Genomic DNA, 14,599 nt, shown 5'->3' with positions numbered 1-14,599 from the left:
GTGGCTCTTTTTCGTGGGGGCCCCACGACCTCAGTGGTAACAGGACGCAACCTGTCCGTCAATTCAGTTTTGGAGGTATTCACGCCCACATTGTGGGTCTTACTCATGGCCTTATGGCCGCTATGGGTCACCAGCCTATCCTCAGAGGCATTGGGGCGTGACAAATTAGGGGTGTGGCTAGACGCCCGGATGGCGTTGGTAATGGAGCGGGATAAATTATCCGACATTGCCCCCATTGCAGGGTAATAAGCCTGGGTGACCGATTTGGTAATTGTAGCGTGCAGGGGCGAATGGAACTCCTCAGAGTTCAGTTGCTGCATTGAAGCTACCTCTTCTCCCTGAAGGGAATGGGGTCTAGGCTCAGGGGCCAGTTGGTGCCTAGTGACACCCTCAGCAGTGGTAGGAACAGTACCCTGGCATTCTTTAGGGGTCTGCATAATAGACACTAAAAGGGGTATGGTAAACTAGACTGCATGGAAATATAATGCAAAAATAGTATGGCAATTTCTGCTTATCAGCCTCCCAGTGTCTGGTAACTCATACACTGCAGTGACCGGCAAGAAAAGGAAAGGCAAGGCACAATTTAAACTTTGCTGGCAGCTTACCGAGTGTTCCCTCAGGAATGGCTTCGGGGAAGCACTGGTAAGCTGACTGGCATGATAAGTATCCAATGATCTCGCGCCCGCCCCCTAACGAGCAGCGCAAGCCAAGAAAAGCGCAGCAAACTATTTGCCACCCACAGTATGGTCACTGCCACTGCGCATGCGCGAATGGCCCAGGTTGCGAAATAGGCCTCGTCGGAACGAACCGTTTCTAAGAGGTGTCCTGCGTCCGGGAACGCACGCGTGTAATAAACAACCCGAAGGGATTGAGGGGAAAGAGGGTTAGCCGCCATGGGAGGCGGGAAACCGGAGGGTGGTAAATCAAAAGCCAAAATCACCAGAAAATAATAAATACAAAAACTGCAAGTCAATGAAAAACACAATATAGCAAAATATGACAGAGCAATATTTTGGTAATACTTAGCTGAGGCAGCAGCAAAGAAAGAGGAATAGATTGGGGTCACATGGGAGTATATGCTATGTGGACTGCTTTCATAGGCTAGGATGTTGTGAGGTAATGGTTAACCCTCTGAGGGTATTTGTTTAATTTTTTCTACTATGAATATCTTACCTTTCTTTGCTGCTGAGGAATAAAAGAAAGAGAGAAGCCTAATACTCTCCTCCGTGTCCTTAATAAAATCATGACTTTACGTCATGTAATTGGTAAAATCTGGTCATTTTTATTGCAAGTTAGAGCAATTTACCAGAGACATCTAGGCTGGTTAAATCTTCTCACTGTATATAAATAGGCACTGATTAAGCTCACCGTGCTATACGAACTTTACTGCAAACTGCTTGGTAGTAAAACAACTGGCAAGCGTACTGTGGTGTGCTTTTTGGCCACAAGATGTCAAGTAGGAACAAGCTATGCTAGATTGTTTTAAACTGCTTTTGCTTTGTTCTCAGAAAAATATTTTCTAAATATACTCATGCTGCCTGCTTTTATCCATGTACTGATTGATGAAATGTCACTTAAATTAATGTTCACCGCGTTAGCTTCTCAATACCACAAGTTTGCTTATTACAATGCATTACATATTTTGCATTGTCATAATCCTATTTAAATGTAAAACATTACACCACATTGTAAGATATTTGGAGTTTGAGTCATTGCATTGTCATTAGTAGTGAGGAGCATTTTCTCCAAATATAACATGAAAATAAAGGTGGAGAATATTACTGCATTAACATGACTTCAGAAGGTTAACAGGTTAAATCTTTCTTCAAACAAATGCTCACCCATGCTCAAAAGCAAACCTATCTTGTTATATGGAAATAAGAAGCGACACGAACAATGACCAAACAAGTTCATATTGTTGGCCTATTATTCACTTCTTTCACCATCTTTATTATTAATTGTGTGCCATTATTTTTTCTGTAACTTATTTTGCAGGTCAGAATTGCTCTAACAAAGTTTTTGCCCGGTGTTTTTATGGATGCAATGCGAGACAACCCTGAAGCTGCTGTACATATATTTGAGGGAACACATGAAAATCCAGAGTTAATCTGGAATGATAATTCCAGGGAAAGGGTTTCTACGACTGTCCGGGAAATGATGTTGGAGTAAGTTGGTGAAGAAGAAAAAAACTAATTTTACTTATGTTAATTATGCCCCAACTATAGTACGCGTTCCAAGTTCGAGACCATTTCCTCTTTAAGTTGCGAAAACCAATATAAATTAGTTGTGTAATCATATTCTGTAGCCCAGACCATATCTTCAAATTAAATTTCAGTAAATTTCAGTGTAACCTTCCTATAATGTTTTTATATTCTAATCATGGCTTAACTGTAATTTGGAATTATATGTAACTAATATGCAACTGTTAGTCTGGAAAATGTTAGCACCGAGTATAACTTGATTTGAAACAGCAAGATAAGTCTTTTTATTTGTTAAAAATTTCAGGCACTTTAAGCAACAAGTGGAAAACCCTGATGTAAACTGGAAGGTAAATATTAAGTTTTATGTATATTATATATCAAGTGGCTGTATTATCATATTTTGATATTGTTAGTGGTTATAAGAAATGCTTTTCCTCCACTTTCATAGGGTAATTTTAGATACCGGTAAGCAGCCTAACATAAAGATTAGCATTGCAATAGCAGATGCGTCCGGACAGGATGACAACACCACCCATGAAGGTTAGCCAAACCAAGTATTTTCTTTGATTGACTTAGTGTTGTAGTATGACTGTTGCTATTCCCAACCAACCATGATCTTATTTAAATAACTAAAGAAAATGCATTTGAATTGTACTGCATGCCATACATATGACTGTGCTATTTAGTTATCCAGTGTAATCTGTTGTCTACTTTATTGTAGTTTGTTTTAGTGATATCAGCATTATATCATATATGTGCATATAACTAAAAACAATCTACAATATAGTGGGTAACAGATTAAATTGGATAACTAAATAGCACAGTCCTATGTATGGCATGCAGTACATTCAAGTGGATTTTCTTTAGTTCTTCATTAAATTGAAACATGGCAAATGCAATAAGATCATGGTTGGTTGGCAAGAGCATCTGTCATACTGCAATACTCTGTCAATTAAAGAAAATACTTGGTTTGGCTAACCTTCATGATTAGGTATTAAACTCACAACTTTGGGATAGGATGAAGTCTCTTGAGTTGATAGGTGGGCTTTTGATGTTAAAAATGCCTTTTTTTTTGTAGCAAAATAATATTCTTGGCTAGATCCATCTGGAAAGCCCTGTGCTATGTGGGTTGTTTTTTGTTTTGGTGTTTTTTGTTTTTCCTTCATACTTGCTGTAGTATATTATATATATTATTTCTTCTTACTTTGTAGCTCCCAGACGATTTCACTGTAGAATTTGGAGAGGCACATGGTGAACTCTCTGTGGGTGGTGTCTTCTTAAGGATTTTCATTGCACAGCCGGCTTGGGTGCTCCGGAAGCCAAGAGAGTTTCTTGTTGCTCTTCTGGAAAAATTCACTGAGCTGCTAGAAAAGAATAATGCACATGTAAGTTTTTATTTCAGAAATCGAACGCCTGTTGTAGTTGTGCATGTTAGCACTAGTTGTTTTCATTCATTGTGATGCAATTTTAGCTGCTTGATTTCAAGTGCATGCATTTCTGTATCACGCCAACCTGTAGAAAAGTATAAATGCACTTGAGAGTAGCAGAGAGTTTGCACATTAGAAAGTGTGAGAATAACAGACACTGGGGAGAACACAATATGGTTTATGTGAGTGTTTTAAAACACACTGTTGCATGTCAGATGACCAAACAATGGCAGGGAACACCATGATCTGTGAATTTAACCCTTTAAGGACCAAACTTCTGGAATAAAAGGGAATCATGACATGTCACACATGTCATGTGTCCTTAAGGGGTTAAGTGACAATGATGGCAGCATAACCACTACAGTTCAGTGTATTTTGGAGAGGGCATCTGTTACTTACTTTTTTGTAAAACATTATACATGCTGTTAAAGCAAATTGCATAACAAAGACCTTGTAACAGCAGTCAAAGTTGGGTGATAATGCTTTTGATAATTTGGAAGTGTAATTTCTACATTAGAAATGTAGCCCACGAAAGAGTTGAGCCTCTGGGTTCCAGGAAGAGCTAGTAGATTGAATCCATAGACTTTTGACTATATAAGCATTTCACTAAGGTTTTGTGATTATGTTGCTTATACCGTCTCTTTATGGAGAAGTAGATGTTACTAAGATTCTGGGAAAAAGAAGACGAAAGGCGGCTCATTAGGTTATTCTAGGGAGTGGTGGGAAATTAAAGCGATGGGATGAAGAATTTTTTTAAAGGTAAAAGGAGTAAATTGCAAACATTAGACAATATGTGAAATATAGTTTGTGTTTTACGAAATGTCCAACTTTTTTAAATTAATAATCATAATATTCTTTTAGGGGGAAACATTAGAAACGGTGACCACGGCAACTGTATGTTTGTTCAGTGCACAGCCTCAGCTATTGGACCAAGTCCCACCCCTGGGTCACCTTCCCAAGATTCTGCAGGCCATGAGCCACAAGAACAATGCCATTCCAAAGTGTGCGATAAGGGTTATCCACACAATGTCGGATAATGAGGTATTACTCTTTTTGATGTCTCTTACTCCACACGCACATTTTAGAATGATATCCCTTTAATGTGCTTTCTTCCATTTCTCATAGCTTTGTGTCCGTTCAATGGCCTCATTAGAAGCAATCTCACCATTGATGTGTGGTATGAAGAAACGTTCCGACATCATCGGGTTGGCTTGTGAAGCACTTAATAGGATGTTCCAGAAAGAGCAAACAGAGCTAGTGGCACAAGTAAGATTATATACAACATATATTGTATATTCCATAATTAATATGGGTGTTTCCATATATTTTAATTACATGTACTTAGTTTTTTTGGTTTGAACTCTGTGTGTTGTATGAAGTATAACTTAATCTGCCATACATCAATCACATCCATTTATTATTGTTTCATTTTTATACTTATGGCTTTTAAATAAAATATCTGTTTATATTTGTAATATTCGCTTTATCAGAATTAACTGACTAGACATAATACAAAGATCTGCAAATACAGAGGGTTTTTTAATCAAGAAATCTACATCATTGTAATTCCGTGTAGTTCATGTAGTTATAATGATTTCTAGATTGAAAACATTTGCAGTAAGACTAGAAATGTATTGTTCCTGAGCCATGTACGTTTGTTGTAGCCAATAGTTCAATGTGGTAGCAACCATTCTCGTGTGTATGTAATGTATGTCGGTCTGTGTGTCTTAAAGGGTTACGCCAATGTCCATGATCACTTCTGATTTTACAAGTGGTCATGGTGGTACTCATGGCACACATAACTTGGGTATCCCAGAACTCTGCTCTGGACTGCATACTGTTTATTTTGTGCATTAATTATATCTGTCGCCAGTTAGCCCTGCCTTTGTCTACCTCCCTCCCTGACTTGTGTACGCATGTGCGTGCATACTGAGCCTTCAGCTTTATGTAAGAAGTAGACCCCAGTGAAAAAAATATATATTTTCGTATTTGAACATTGGAGTTTCCCTTTAAGTACAAAAGAAGCAAACTGAAGCAGTTGTCACTAAGGGGTTAAAAATAGTCGAACCCGACAGCACTTTTATTTGTTGTAAAAATGAAGCTATGTTTGATTTCCACAGTTTGCATGTGTGAATTTATATAGATGAATATAATTGTGTTTCAGGCGTTGAAAGCTGACCTGGTTCCATATTTACTAAGGTTACTAGAAGGGCAGGGCCTTGAGAACCTGGAAAGCCCTGCATCCACTAAGGCGCAAATTGTTAAAGCTCTTAAATCAATGACACGTAGCTTGCAGTATGGAGAACAGGTGAGTTCCCCTGGGATTACATCCCAGTATATAATGTATAATATTCTGCAGATTAACCTAGTTAATAGGTTACTGTTTATTCAGAAGGAAAATCATATTGAATAATAACATGACTGCAAGAAATTTAGACAGATCCTGTTGGTCTTGTAGGTAAATGAAATCCTGTCTCGCTCTTCTATCTGGAGTGCCTTTAAAGATCAGAAGCATGACCTGTTCATTTCTGAATCACAAACAGCAGGATACCTCACTGGTAAGTTGTGTTCCCAATCTAAATATATTATACATGGTCAGTGACTTTTATAAATAATATATTCTGAAAGCATTTTGTGTGTGTGTGTGTGTGTGTCTGTCTGTCTGTCTGTCTGTCCATATGTATAAATCCACAAGATTTGCACTCCAATTTAAAAGTTCTAAAACTGCCCGGTTCTCAGCAACACTGGGTACAAAGTTGAACAATACCAGCACTCTTCTAAAAACAAATCTACTTTATTCAATATAATCCATAACAGTCAATATTTCAGTCCCACACAGGAACTTCCTACAGGACAACATGATGGTATCATTCAACTTTATATATTTGTATATATATATATATATATATATATATATATATATATATATATATATATATATATATTTATAAATCTCACATGAGCATGTCAAACTGAAAGAATAATGCAGTTTGATCAACACCCAAGTTTGGAATTTTGTATAGGATTCTATTTGTGGTAGTGACATCACATACACTTATCATTGACTTTTTCTTGGAATACTGCTTGCATAACTACTATTACATCACTGCCTAGTGTTTTTAGTTATGTACAAAGTTCCTCCACTAGAAAACGTACTCTTGGCTTACTTGTGATGCTAAAAAAAAATTAGTTACCTATGCATTACATATAATTGGCAAGTTTTGGCTTTAAACCCATAAAGCATCATAGCGATGTCTATACTGTTAATAGGACCTGGGGGTTTTTGATTGTGTGCATGAGAGTCTGTGAGATGAAACCTCACTTCATGCTTGGGCCTTGCGGGGCAAACAAAAGAACAGTTGGTACCCAGAAACAGAACGCTTTAATTGAAGTGAAGGACCAAATTTCAAGTATGACAGACTCTTTTCTGAGTCTTTAAAACTTAGCTTTTATTTCAGCGTATTAAAATAAATGTTTCAACAAAAAAATAAAATTTAAATAAAAACACATCCTGCACACAAGATTCTGATTAACTTGTGGAGTAACTCACTGCCTGTTCTGGAGCCTGGGACTGACATGGATGAAGAGAAGCTCAGCAGTTGGTAGATTTGTAAGGTACCACCGTCTTGTTTTCCAGCTTTTCTTTTTAATGTTGTCTGTGTTTGGTGCCACATTAACATTGTGGGTACACAAAACCCCAATCCACCATGTGGAAGCCAAATAGCTCCCAAGTCTACCTATATTTCAGCAGAGTGTTCTAAAAATGTTCAAATATAATTTATTGATCCTAATATAAAACTTGTTTGCTGCAATCTGCCTGACCGTTTGTAGAGTAGAGGGATGAAGGCAGACTTGTAGAGTGAAATATCCATGCAAGTAATTTTCAAAAGAGACTCTAAACCCTGTAAGTTACAGGATATTATCTGTACCTTTGGGAATAGTTAAAGGGACATTATACTCACCAAAACAACTTTAGCTTAATGAAGCAGTTGTAGTGTAAAGATCATGTTCCTGCAGTCTCACTGCTCAAATCTCCATTTAGGCGTTAAATAACTTTTGTTTATGCAGCCTTAGTCACACCTTCCTTGCATGTGACTTACACAGCCTTCCTAAACACTTCCTGTAAAGAGTCCTCTAATGTTTATACTCACTTTATTGCAAATTCTGTTTAATTTAGAATTTCCTATCTCCTGTTCTGTTGATCGTTGGATAGAGCCTTCTGTGTGTAACTAAAGTTCAATTTACATAACAGGAGATACAAACTTTTAAAGTAGGGAACATCTGATTTGAAAATAAAACAATTTTTTTTCGTGCAGTTTGTGTCAGTCAGAGCCAGGGGAGTTGTGACTTGGGCTGCATAAACCGAGACAAAAGTGATTTAACTGCTAAATGGCAGAGCATTGAGCAGTGAGGCTTCAGAGGTACGAGCTATACACCAAAGCTGCTTCATTAAGCTAAAGTTGTTTTGGTGACTATAGTGTCCCTTTAATGGAAGTAATATAATTTCCATGAATTGCTTGGTCCTACACATGCATGTAAACTTTTTTGATTGGTAAATATTAGTAAAAGGCTAGTTATCTGAAACACATTATACAGTGAGTTCTAGTGGATTAAGTCCTGCATATTTTACCTTTACTTTTACTTTAAATATATTTACCTGTCTTTTCCACCCTGTCCTCTGTTAATGCCCCATAAGTTCCAGTGTATAATCGCTTATTCCTAACTTATAGTACCCAATATCTTGAGCGTTTGCTGTCTGCACTTTCCTAACCTTATCCCTTGCTTTTACCTTTTCTTTTTTTCCTTCAGGTGTCTCTCCTTCCCTTCTTACTGGTAGCAGCCCCCTTCACCTCAGAAGTGGGCTTTAGATACTCTCTTCCAAGCTGCTTGCTAACTGCTGTGTCCCTTTTTAACACAGGTAGAACATGTTTTGCTAAACTGCTTGCTAACTGCTGTTTTCCTGCTCCGTTCTTGCTGTTTATTTTTCTTTTTTTTCCCCCGCCAAATGCATGACTGTGTATAACTCTAACAAATTAAGAATTTAAAATTGTAGTTCAAGATAGGGGATTTAGAAAATTCACTTAAGTGAATAAATTGATATGTGTGATAGCAAGTTTTTATTGGGTAGTAGCCAGTACAAACGCAGATGTGTTTATTTGCCCAATATCTTTATAAGAATGCAGGGGTATAATTGTGCTTGCTCCTACCTCCCCTCAGATTGTATCTGCTCAGACTCCTCTCTCATGGTATATCTTTCCCAGTCGTCTTCCCCATTTTCTCTCTGCCTCATTTTACCATCTGCATCTGTGTCACTCTCCCCCTCTTCTATCCCCAATGTACCCTTCACTTGTGTATTCTATCCAACCACTCTGCAGATTATATTGCCCTAGTTTTTTTCTTTGCAGTGTTTATCTGCTCCAATCCTACTTTGCCTCAAATCTCCACTCTCAGATCTTGCCTTTCCCCTAAATCACAGAGTTTGTGTTTGCCCCAAACCTCTTGCCGAGTTTGTGTTGTGCCAAATCTCCCTACCCTATAGAGTTTATATGTGCCCCCACCCCCAAGTTTGTGTGCTCTTAAATCCTCTGCACAGTTTGTGTCTACACTGTAATTCACCTACCTCCCCACCCCCCCACCCGCCAAGCTTATGCGCACCAAAATTTCTCCTTAGAATTTGCCCCCAAATCTTCCCTCACTGAGTTTTTGTTTGCCTTTCTCCCCAAATAGATCTCATATTTTTGTTTTGCTTTAATCAATCTACCACTACTTGTTTTTAACTCCAAAATTAGCATCACCAAGCACTTAGTGGAGGCTGCTTCTCTAACTAGCCACCTCATTACCTAAAACTGTAGCATGCAACAACAGAGCTCCTCTCTCAGACCCTACACCCATGTTGTAGATTTCTTCTATTACCTCTAAGATGGCTAGTGTGGTAGATATGAGAGTATCCGGCACATCTATTTACTAATACTCAGAGTAACACATCTGTCAGTGGCATAGACATTACAGGAAAAATATACCCAAAAACTAAATGGAAGAATCAAATTGTATCCATACAATGGGGATCTGTCACTCTTGACTGTTCTTGACCCAATATTGTTTAAATTAATTTCTAGTCCCTTTGCTCCCTAAATATAGTAAAATCTTACCTTTATTTCAGTCTGCTGGTGCAGGTTTTGCCCTTGATCCATAAAAAGTGATGATCACAGACAATCACAATGCTTTACCATTAAAAACGTAGCCAAGGAGGTGGGGTGGGGGCAAACACCAGCCTGGTCAATCAGCATTTCCTCATAGAGATGCATTGAATCAACGCATCTCTTTGAGGAAATTTCAGTGTCTCCGTGCAGAGGGTGAAGACACTGAATGTCAGTGCTGCACACTGTGCAGCACTGGCCCAGGAAGCACCTCTAGTGGCCAGGCTGTAATGTAAACACTGCATTTTCTCTGAAAAGATGGTGTTTGCTGCAAAAAGCCTGCACGGACTGACTAACTTACCAGAACAACTACATTAAGCTGTAGTTGTTATGGTGACTATATTGTCCCTTTAAATGTAGAAATCCACACATCTTTAAACTACAACTGGGCACTGCCATCTTGGCTCCATGTCAATCATTCTCATAAGCTTGGTCCTTCTTTGTACCTGGCATTCTGCACTGAGAAAGGATACCGAGACGAAGAGAAGTGGAAAAAAAAAGTATCTTTTTCTTGTTCTCTTTTGGGCTGTGTGCACTGGCTGTACTGATTGAACTGTATTTTTTAGCGAAGTAATGGTTCCCATTTAAATATACTTTTTGAATGAGTTGGATTTTTCCTTAACTTCTAAAGTATTGTCTGCTCCAAAACTGTATGGTCAAACTGTTTAAAGCGGCTCTGTTGCATACTACTTACCTTTCTCTTATTTCCTCTGCTCTTCCACATTTCCAATCTGTTCTTATAATCTTAATTTCTGATGTATTTCTCTTTAACACCTAAGACAAAGTAGGGACTATTTTGTCGTATATATTTTTCCTACGCATGACAAATGTGACAAGAGGGTGGAGCTTAACTAAAGCTTTATCACAGAAAATTATCATACAATTATCGCCTCTCTGACCTGTTCTTCCTCCATTGTCTCGCAAGATAATTTCTTCTGCTAGTAGACTTGGGCATTGGTATTCAGCCTAATTTCATCAATTCGTCTGAAAGACGAATGAATGAATACAAATTACAACAAATGAAACGAAAAACAAATTTAGTCTGTTCCAATGTGGACCCCCAGATTAGTACAAAGGAGGTTAAATCCTAACCCTACTGCCGTACTGGCAGGTCTACTAAACAGCAAGCAGCCATTGGCCTTAATTGCCCACACTAGCCCTCCCTCTGTTTATCTAATAGCCCCCACCCTATGTCTCCCCTATCATTTTATTAAATAGCCCCCACCAATGTTTACACTAGGTCCCACACCTGGGTTTAGTGACTGATTTCTTGTTGTTTAATAAACATGCCCCTACCCGCGACACGGTGGGTAAGGGCAGGATGAAGGATTTAACCTCTCTTACTTACCAATTCTTTTTGTGTAGTATTAGTAACATTGCCCGAAAGATTAAAATTAAGAAAATTAGCTTTTCATACTTTTGGTCTTTCAGCTTCTTAGTAGGTAGCTCCCTGATCCTTGTGAGATTGCCATAAGGATACCAAAAATGAACTATCTACTAAACCGCTCCCTAACTTTTTAACCTTAAATATAGCAATCCCACAAGGGTACCAATCTCAGTAGTTATCTACTAAATGATTGCAAGATGCAGCCAGGCCCTGATTTGGAATTTCATTCATTATAATGAAATGCTGAAACAAAAATAATGGCCAAATTTTGTCAAAACAAATGAACATAGGGAAAAAACATGCGTTTAAGTCTATCATGCACAAAGACCATGCATGGGATTAAGACCCCGGTGCATATTTGGACAGGAGAAGGCAATGACGTTGCGTCATTGCCAGTACTTGGTATATGGGTACGCCTTGAATAAGGATCTGGCGCCCTGAAGATTAGTACAATGATAGGTAAAGAGGGTGTTTGGAACAAAGAAATATAGAAAGGGGAACATTTGGGGTTGAAAAATAGGCAGGTTGGATAAAAAAGATGTATGTATGACAAAGCTGCTTTAATATATTTTGATATATACTTTATCCAAGTAAATGTGTAATGAATGCTAAAGGGAATTTGAAATTATTAATTGTTTGCATGTTTGCCTTAAAAAAGGCACCACCAGAAATTGGGATTCATGCAGAGCCCCAGAGGTGACATGCAATATATTTATGTTTTTCCACACCTAGCCATGTCATGCCCACAAAATAGTTAAAGTGCAAATGTTCTAACCCACTCATGGTCATAATCTACTAAATCAACTATTTTGTGGGTATGACAGCTCAGTGTTGTGACCTGCTAAATCGTGTGTACGAGATAACTATATTGTGGGCAACAGGACTGGCACATTGGTAAGTACCTACCTGGCTGTCTCCCTGCAGCTTTGTCTGCTCTAGTCCTTGACTAGGCTCCAGCATGGCGGCAGAGGGTCAGAGTAAAAAAAGGAATGCAGTGGAAAAGTGCAAGGAATTCTTGTGATAGGCATAGAAAGGAAATAGACAGTTTAATCACTAATCCAAGAGTTGTTGGGAATTCATGGTGAATTTGAAATAAGCAAACCATAAAAGCCAGACAGGTTGCAAAACTGACTTGGAGAGTTTTTCCAGTTTGACTTTTTTGCTATTAATGGAACACTATAGTGTCTGTAATACAAACTTATTTCTGACACTATAGGTCTAAATAGTCTGTTAGGATATTGGTCCACTCCCATAAAAAAATTATTTTACTCTCCTTTTTCCAGCGCCACGCAGGGCTTCGCATGCACATTGTGCAGCACTGACCAAGGAAGCACCTCAGTGGCCGTCCGACTGCCACTAGAGGGATTACTGGGCAGTAATGTAAACACTTCCTTTTCTCTGAAAAGGCAGTTTTTACATCAAAAAGCCTGCAGAGACAGGCAACAGACACCAGAACAACTACATCACGCTGTAGTTGTTCAGGTGTCTATAGTGTCCTTTTAAATGTGAAATTCAGTTTGAATACCCATCAAGTCTCCCTTGACTGAACAAGGGAAATTTTGTGTTTCCCCATTTGTAACACTTTCTGGATTAGAAATTGAGCTTAGCTTCTTGGGTATATTATAGTATTATTGAAAGAAATGTCTGAACTACTCAATTCCTCCTAAATCAGCACAAACTTGTGTAATTTCGAATTTTTTGTGGTTTCTTCCATGTTACAGTAGGGACTCATCAGAATGTTGTATGATCCTGCAAGTTTAACTAGGTAACAGAAAACTGATTGAATAGACTTTCCACGTGCCAAGATTGGTATATTACTGACTTTCATTTGTCAAGTTATCTTAAACAATTACTTTTATGTCCTGCATTAACTAAATTCAGAAAACCCAAGCAGTGTTTTGCCTTATTTTTGTCTTAGGACCTGGAGTTGCTGGCTACCTTACTGCAGGATCTTCATCAACTGTCCTGCCCAGCGTACCACCACCTGTAGACCATGAAGCTGGCGATCTTGGCTAGATGTGCAGAATCTCCACCCATGAAGTTCCAAAAGGCATAATAGCCAATTGTTGCACGAGGGAGAGCACACAATCCTTCCCTCCCACTGAGGTTGATTTGAAAGGACTTTATTTTCTGCCTTCCTTGTTTTACGACAAAGTGTTATTCTTTTTTGTAATAAATATATTTTTATTTAGGGATATTAAAAAGAAAAAAACAATCTGGGATGTGATTCTGACGAAGTATCATCACTATGTAACATAAACATGAAAGCACTCTGTGGATCAGTTGTCTGGTTACACAACCATTTTGGGTTAAATTGTTTTGTTTCTTTTTGTTCTGTTTTGTACGTGATCACATTCTGTTCCTTTTTGTATTTGTTTACAAGACTGTGAATCAAAAAGCATAATCTCCGTTCTCCGTTTTATATTCCATGGATTTGCAGGACTGTGGAGTAAAAAAAAAAAAATCTGAAGGGCATTTTTGTCTCCCATTTTCTTACATGTTTAATGTGGTTGGGCTTAATGAACATTACATACAATGTTCTTGCTCGATTTGTTGTATCCTTTATAATTCATTAACACTACCTTATCAAGAATGGAAACCAGAAGAAATTCCCGTGTACAGCATAGCTTTACCAAATAATAAAAAAAAGAATATCTGCGTGAAGAATAAAATTAAAATGTCAGCCTGTTATATAATGGTGTAATAATCACACTATTCGTTCATTAACCATTACTATAGAGCTTTCTATGAATGTACATTATACAGATCATTCATTGTTGTACATACATTTTAAGAAAATAAAGGGAATTGACAACCTTGTTAAAAAGATCTTTGTCCCACTGTTAGAAAAATGCTGCTGTGGTATTCTATATATTTTATATTGGTTTGCAAAGGTTTTAACACGCAATCTGGGGTCCGTTGGGTGCTAGACATCTCTTCCATGAGAGCCAGAAGCTCTGTGGTCCCAGATAACTTGTCAAACCACTGGCAACTGGTTTGACTACTTTATACTGGGGGCACCATAAACACTACAGCACACTGTCAATCTGACTGGCACAAAAGGTGTGACTTTGCCAGTTGTAACCGATGCCATTTCTCAGAAAAGGTAGTTTATTTTACATAATCTAAAAAGGTGGGGAACATTTATGCACAATCCACAAGGTGTAGAGTTTTATGACCTTAGGGGTATCCCTTTAATAATTAATACTATCCTGAGGTATCACTCTAGTAATCAAATCTAGTATTAAATGTTGTATGTATTATGTACACCCTTGTGTATATGCGGTAGTAGATGCTACCGCTAGTGCTTTGTTGCTGCACATTAGAAAGCAGTAGAATATATAGCAAAAACAAAATGTCAAGTTTTTCACAATAGTATAATGAAAG

At 38.1% G+C, this 14,599-nt stretch overlaps 1 protein-coding gene across 4 annotated transcripts in view; it reads left to right on the top strand.

The window, feature by feature from the left end:
* The window catches only part of DNAJC13 (DnaJ heat shock protein family (Hsp40) member C13), a 189,560-nt gene extending 175,506 nt beyond the window's left edge, over positions 1 to 14,054 (top strand). For 3 of the 4 annotated variants that reach the window (XM_063452169.1, XM_063452170.1, XM_063452167.1), the window contains 8 exons: positions 1,996 to 2,165; positions 2,506 to 2,548; positions 3,413 to 3,586; positions 4,490 to 4,669; positions 4,754 to 4,894; positions 5,793 to 5,936; positions 6,087 to 6,186; positions 13,131 to 14,054. In XM_063452169.1, coding sequence (XP_063308239.1) covers positions 1,996 to 2,165; positions 2,506 to 2,548; positions 3,413 to 3,586; positions 4,490 to 4,669; positions 4,754 to 4,894; positions 5,793 to 5,936; positions 6,087 to 6,186; positions 13,131 to 13,228 — 1,050 coding nt within the window. In that variant the 3' untranslated portion in view covers positions 13,229 to 14,054. Of the gene's footprint in view, positions 1 to 1,995; positions 2,166 to 2,505; positions 2,549 to 3,412; positions 3,587 to 4,489; positions 4,670 to 4,753; positions 4,895 to 5,792; positions 5,937 to 6,086; positions 6,187 to 8,437; positions 8,547 to 13,130 lie in introns of all 4 variants that reach the window. The other variant, XR_010090773.1, reaches the window with a different exon arrangement.
* The last annotated feature ends 545 nt before the right edge of the window (positions 14,055 to 14,599 follow it).

This window comes from Pelobates fuscus, chromosome 4, assembly GCF_036172605.1.
Source record: "Pelobates fuscus isolate aPelFus1 chromosome 4, aPelFus1.pri, whole genome shotgun sequence".
In the NCBI taxonomy this organism is placed as follows: Eukaryota; Metazoa; Chordata; class Amphibia; order Anura; family Pelobatidae; genus Pelobates; species Pelobates fuscus.
The sequence above is the reverse complement of the archived record's forward strand: the minus strand, read 5'-3'. Positions and strand labels throughout refer to the sequence as shown.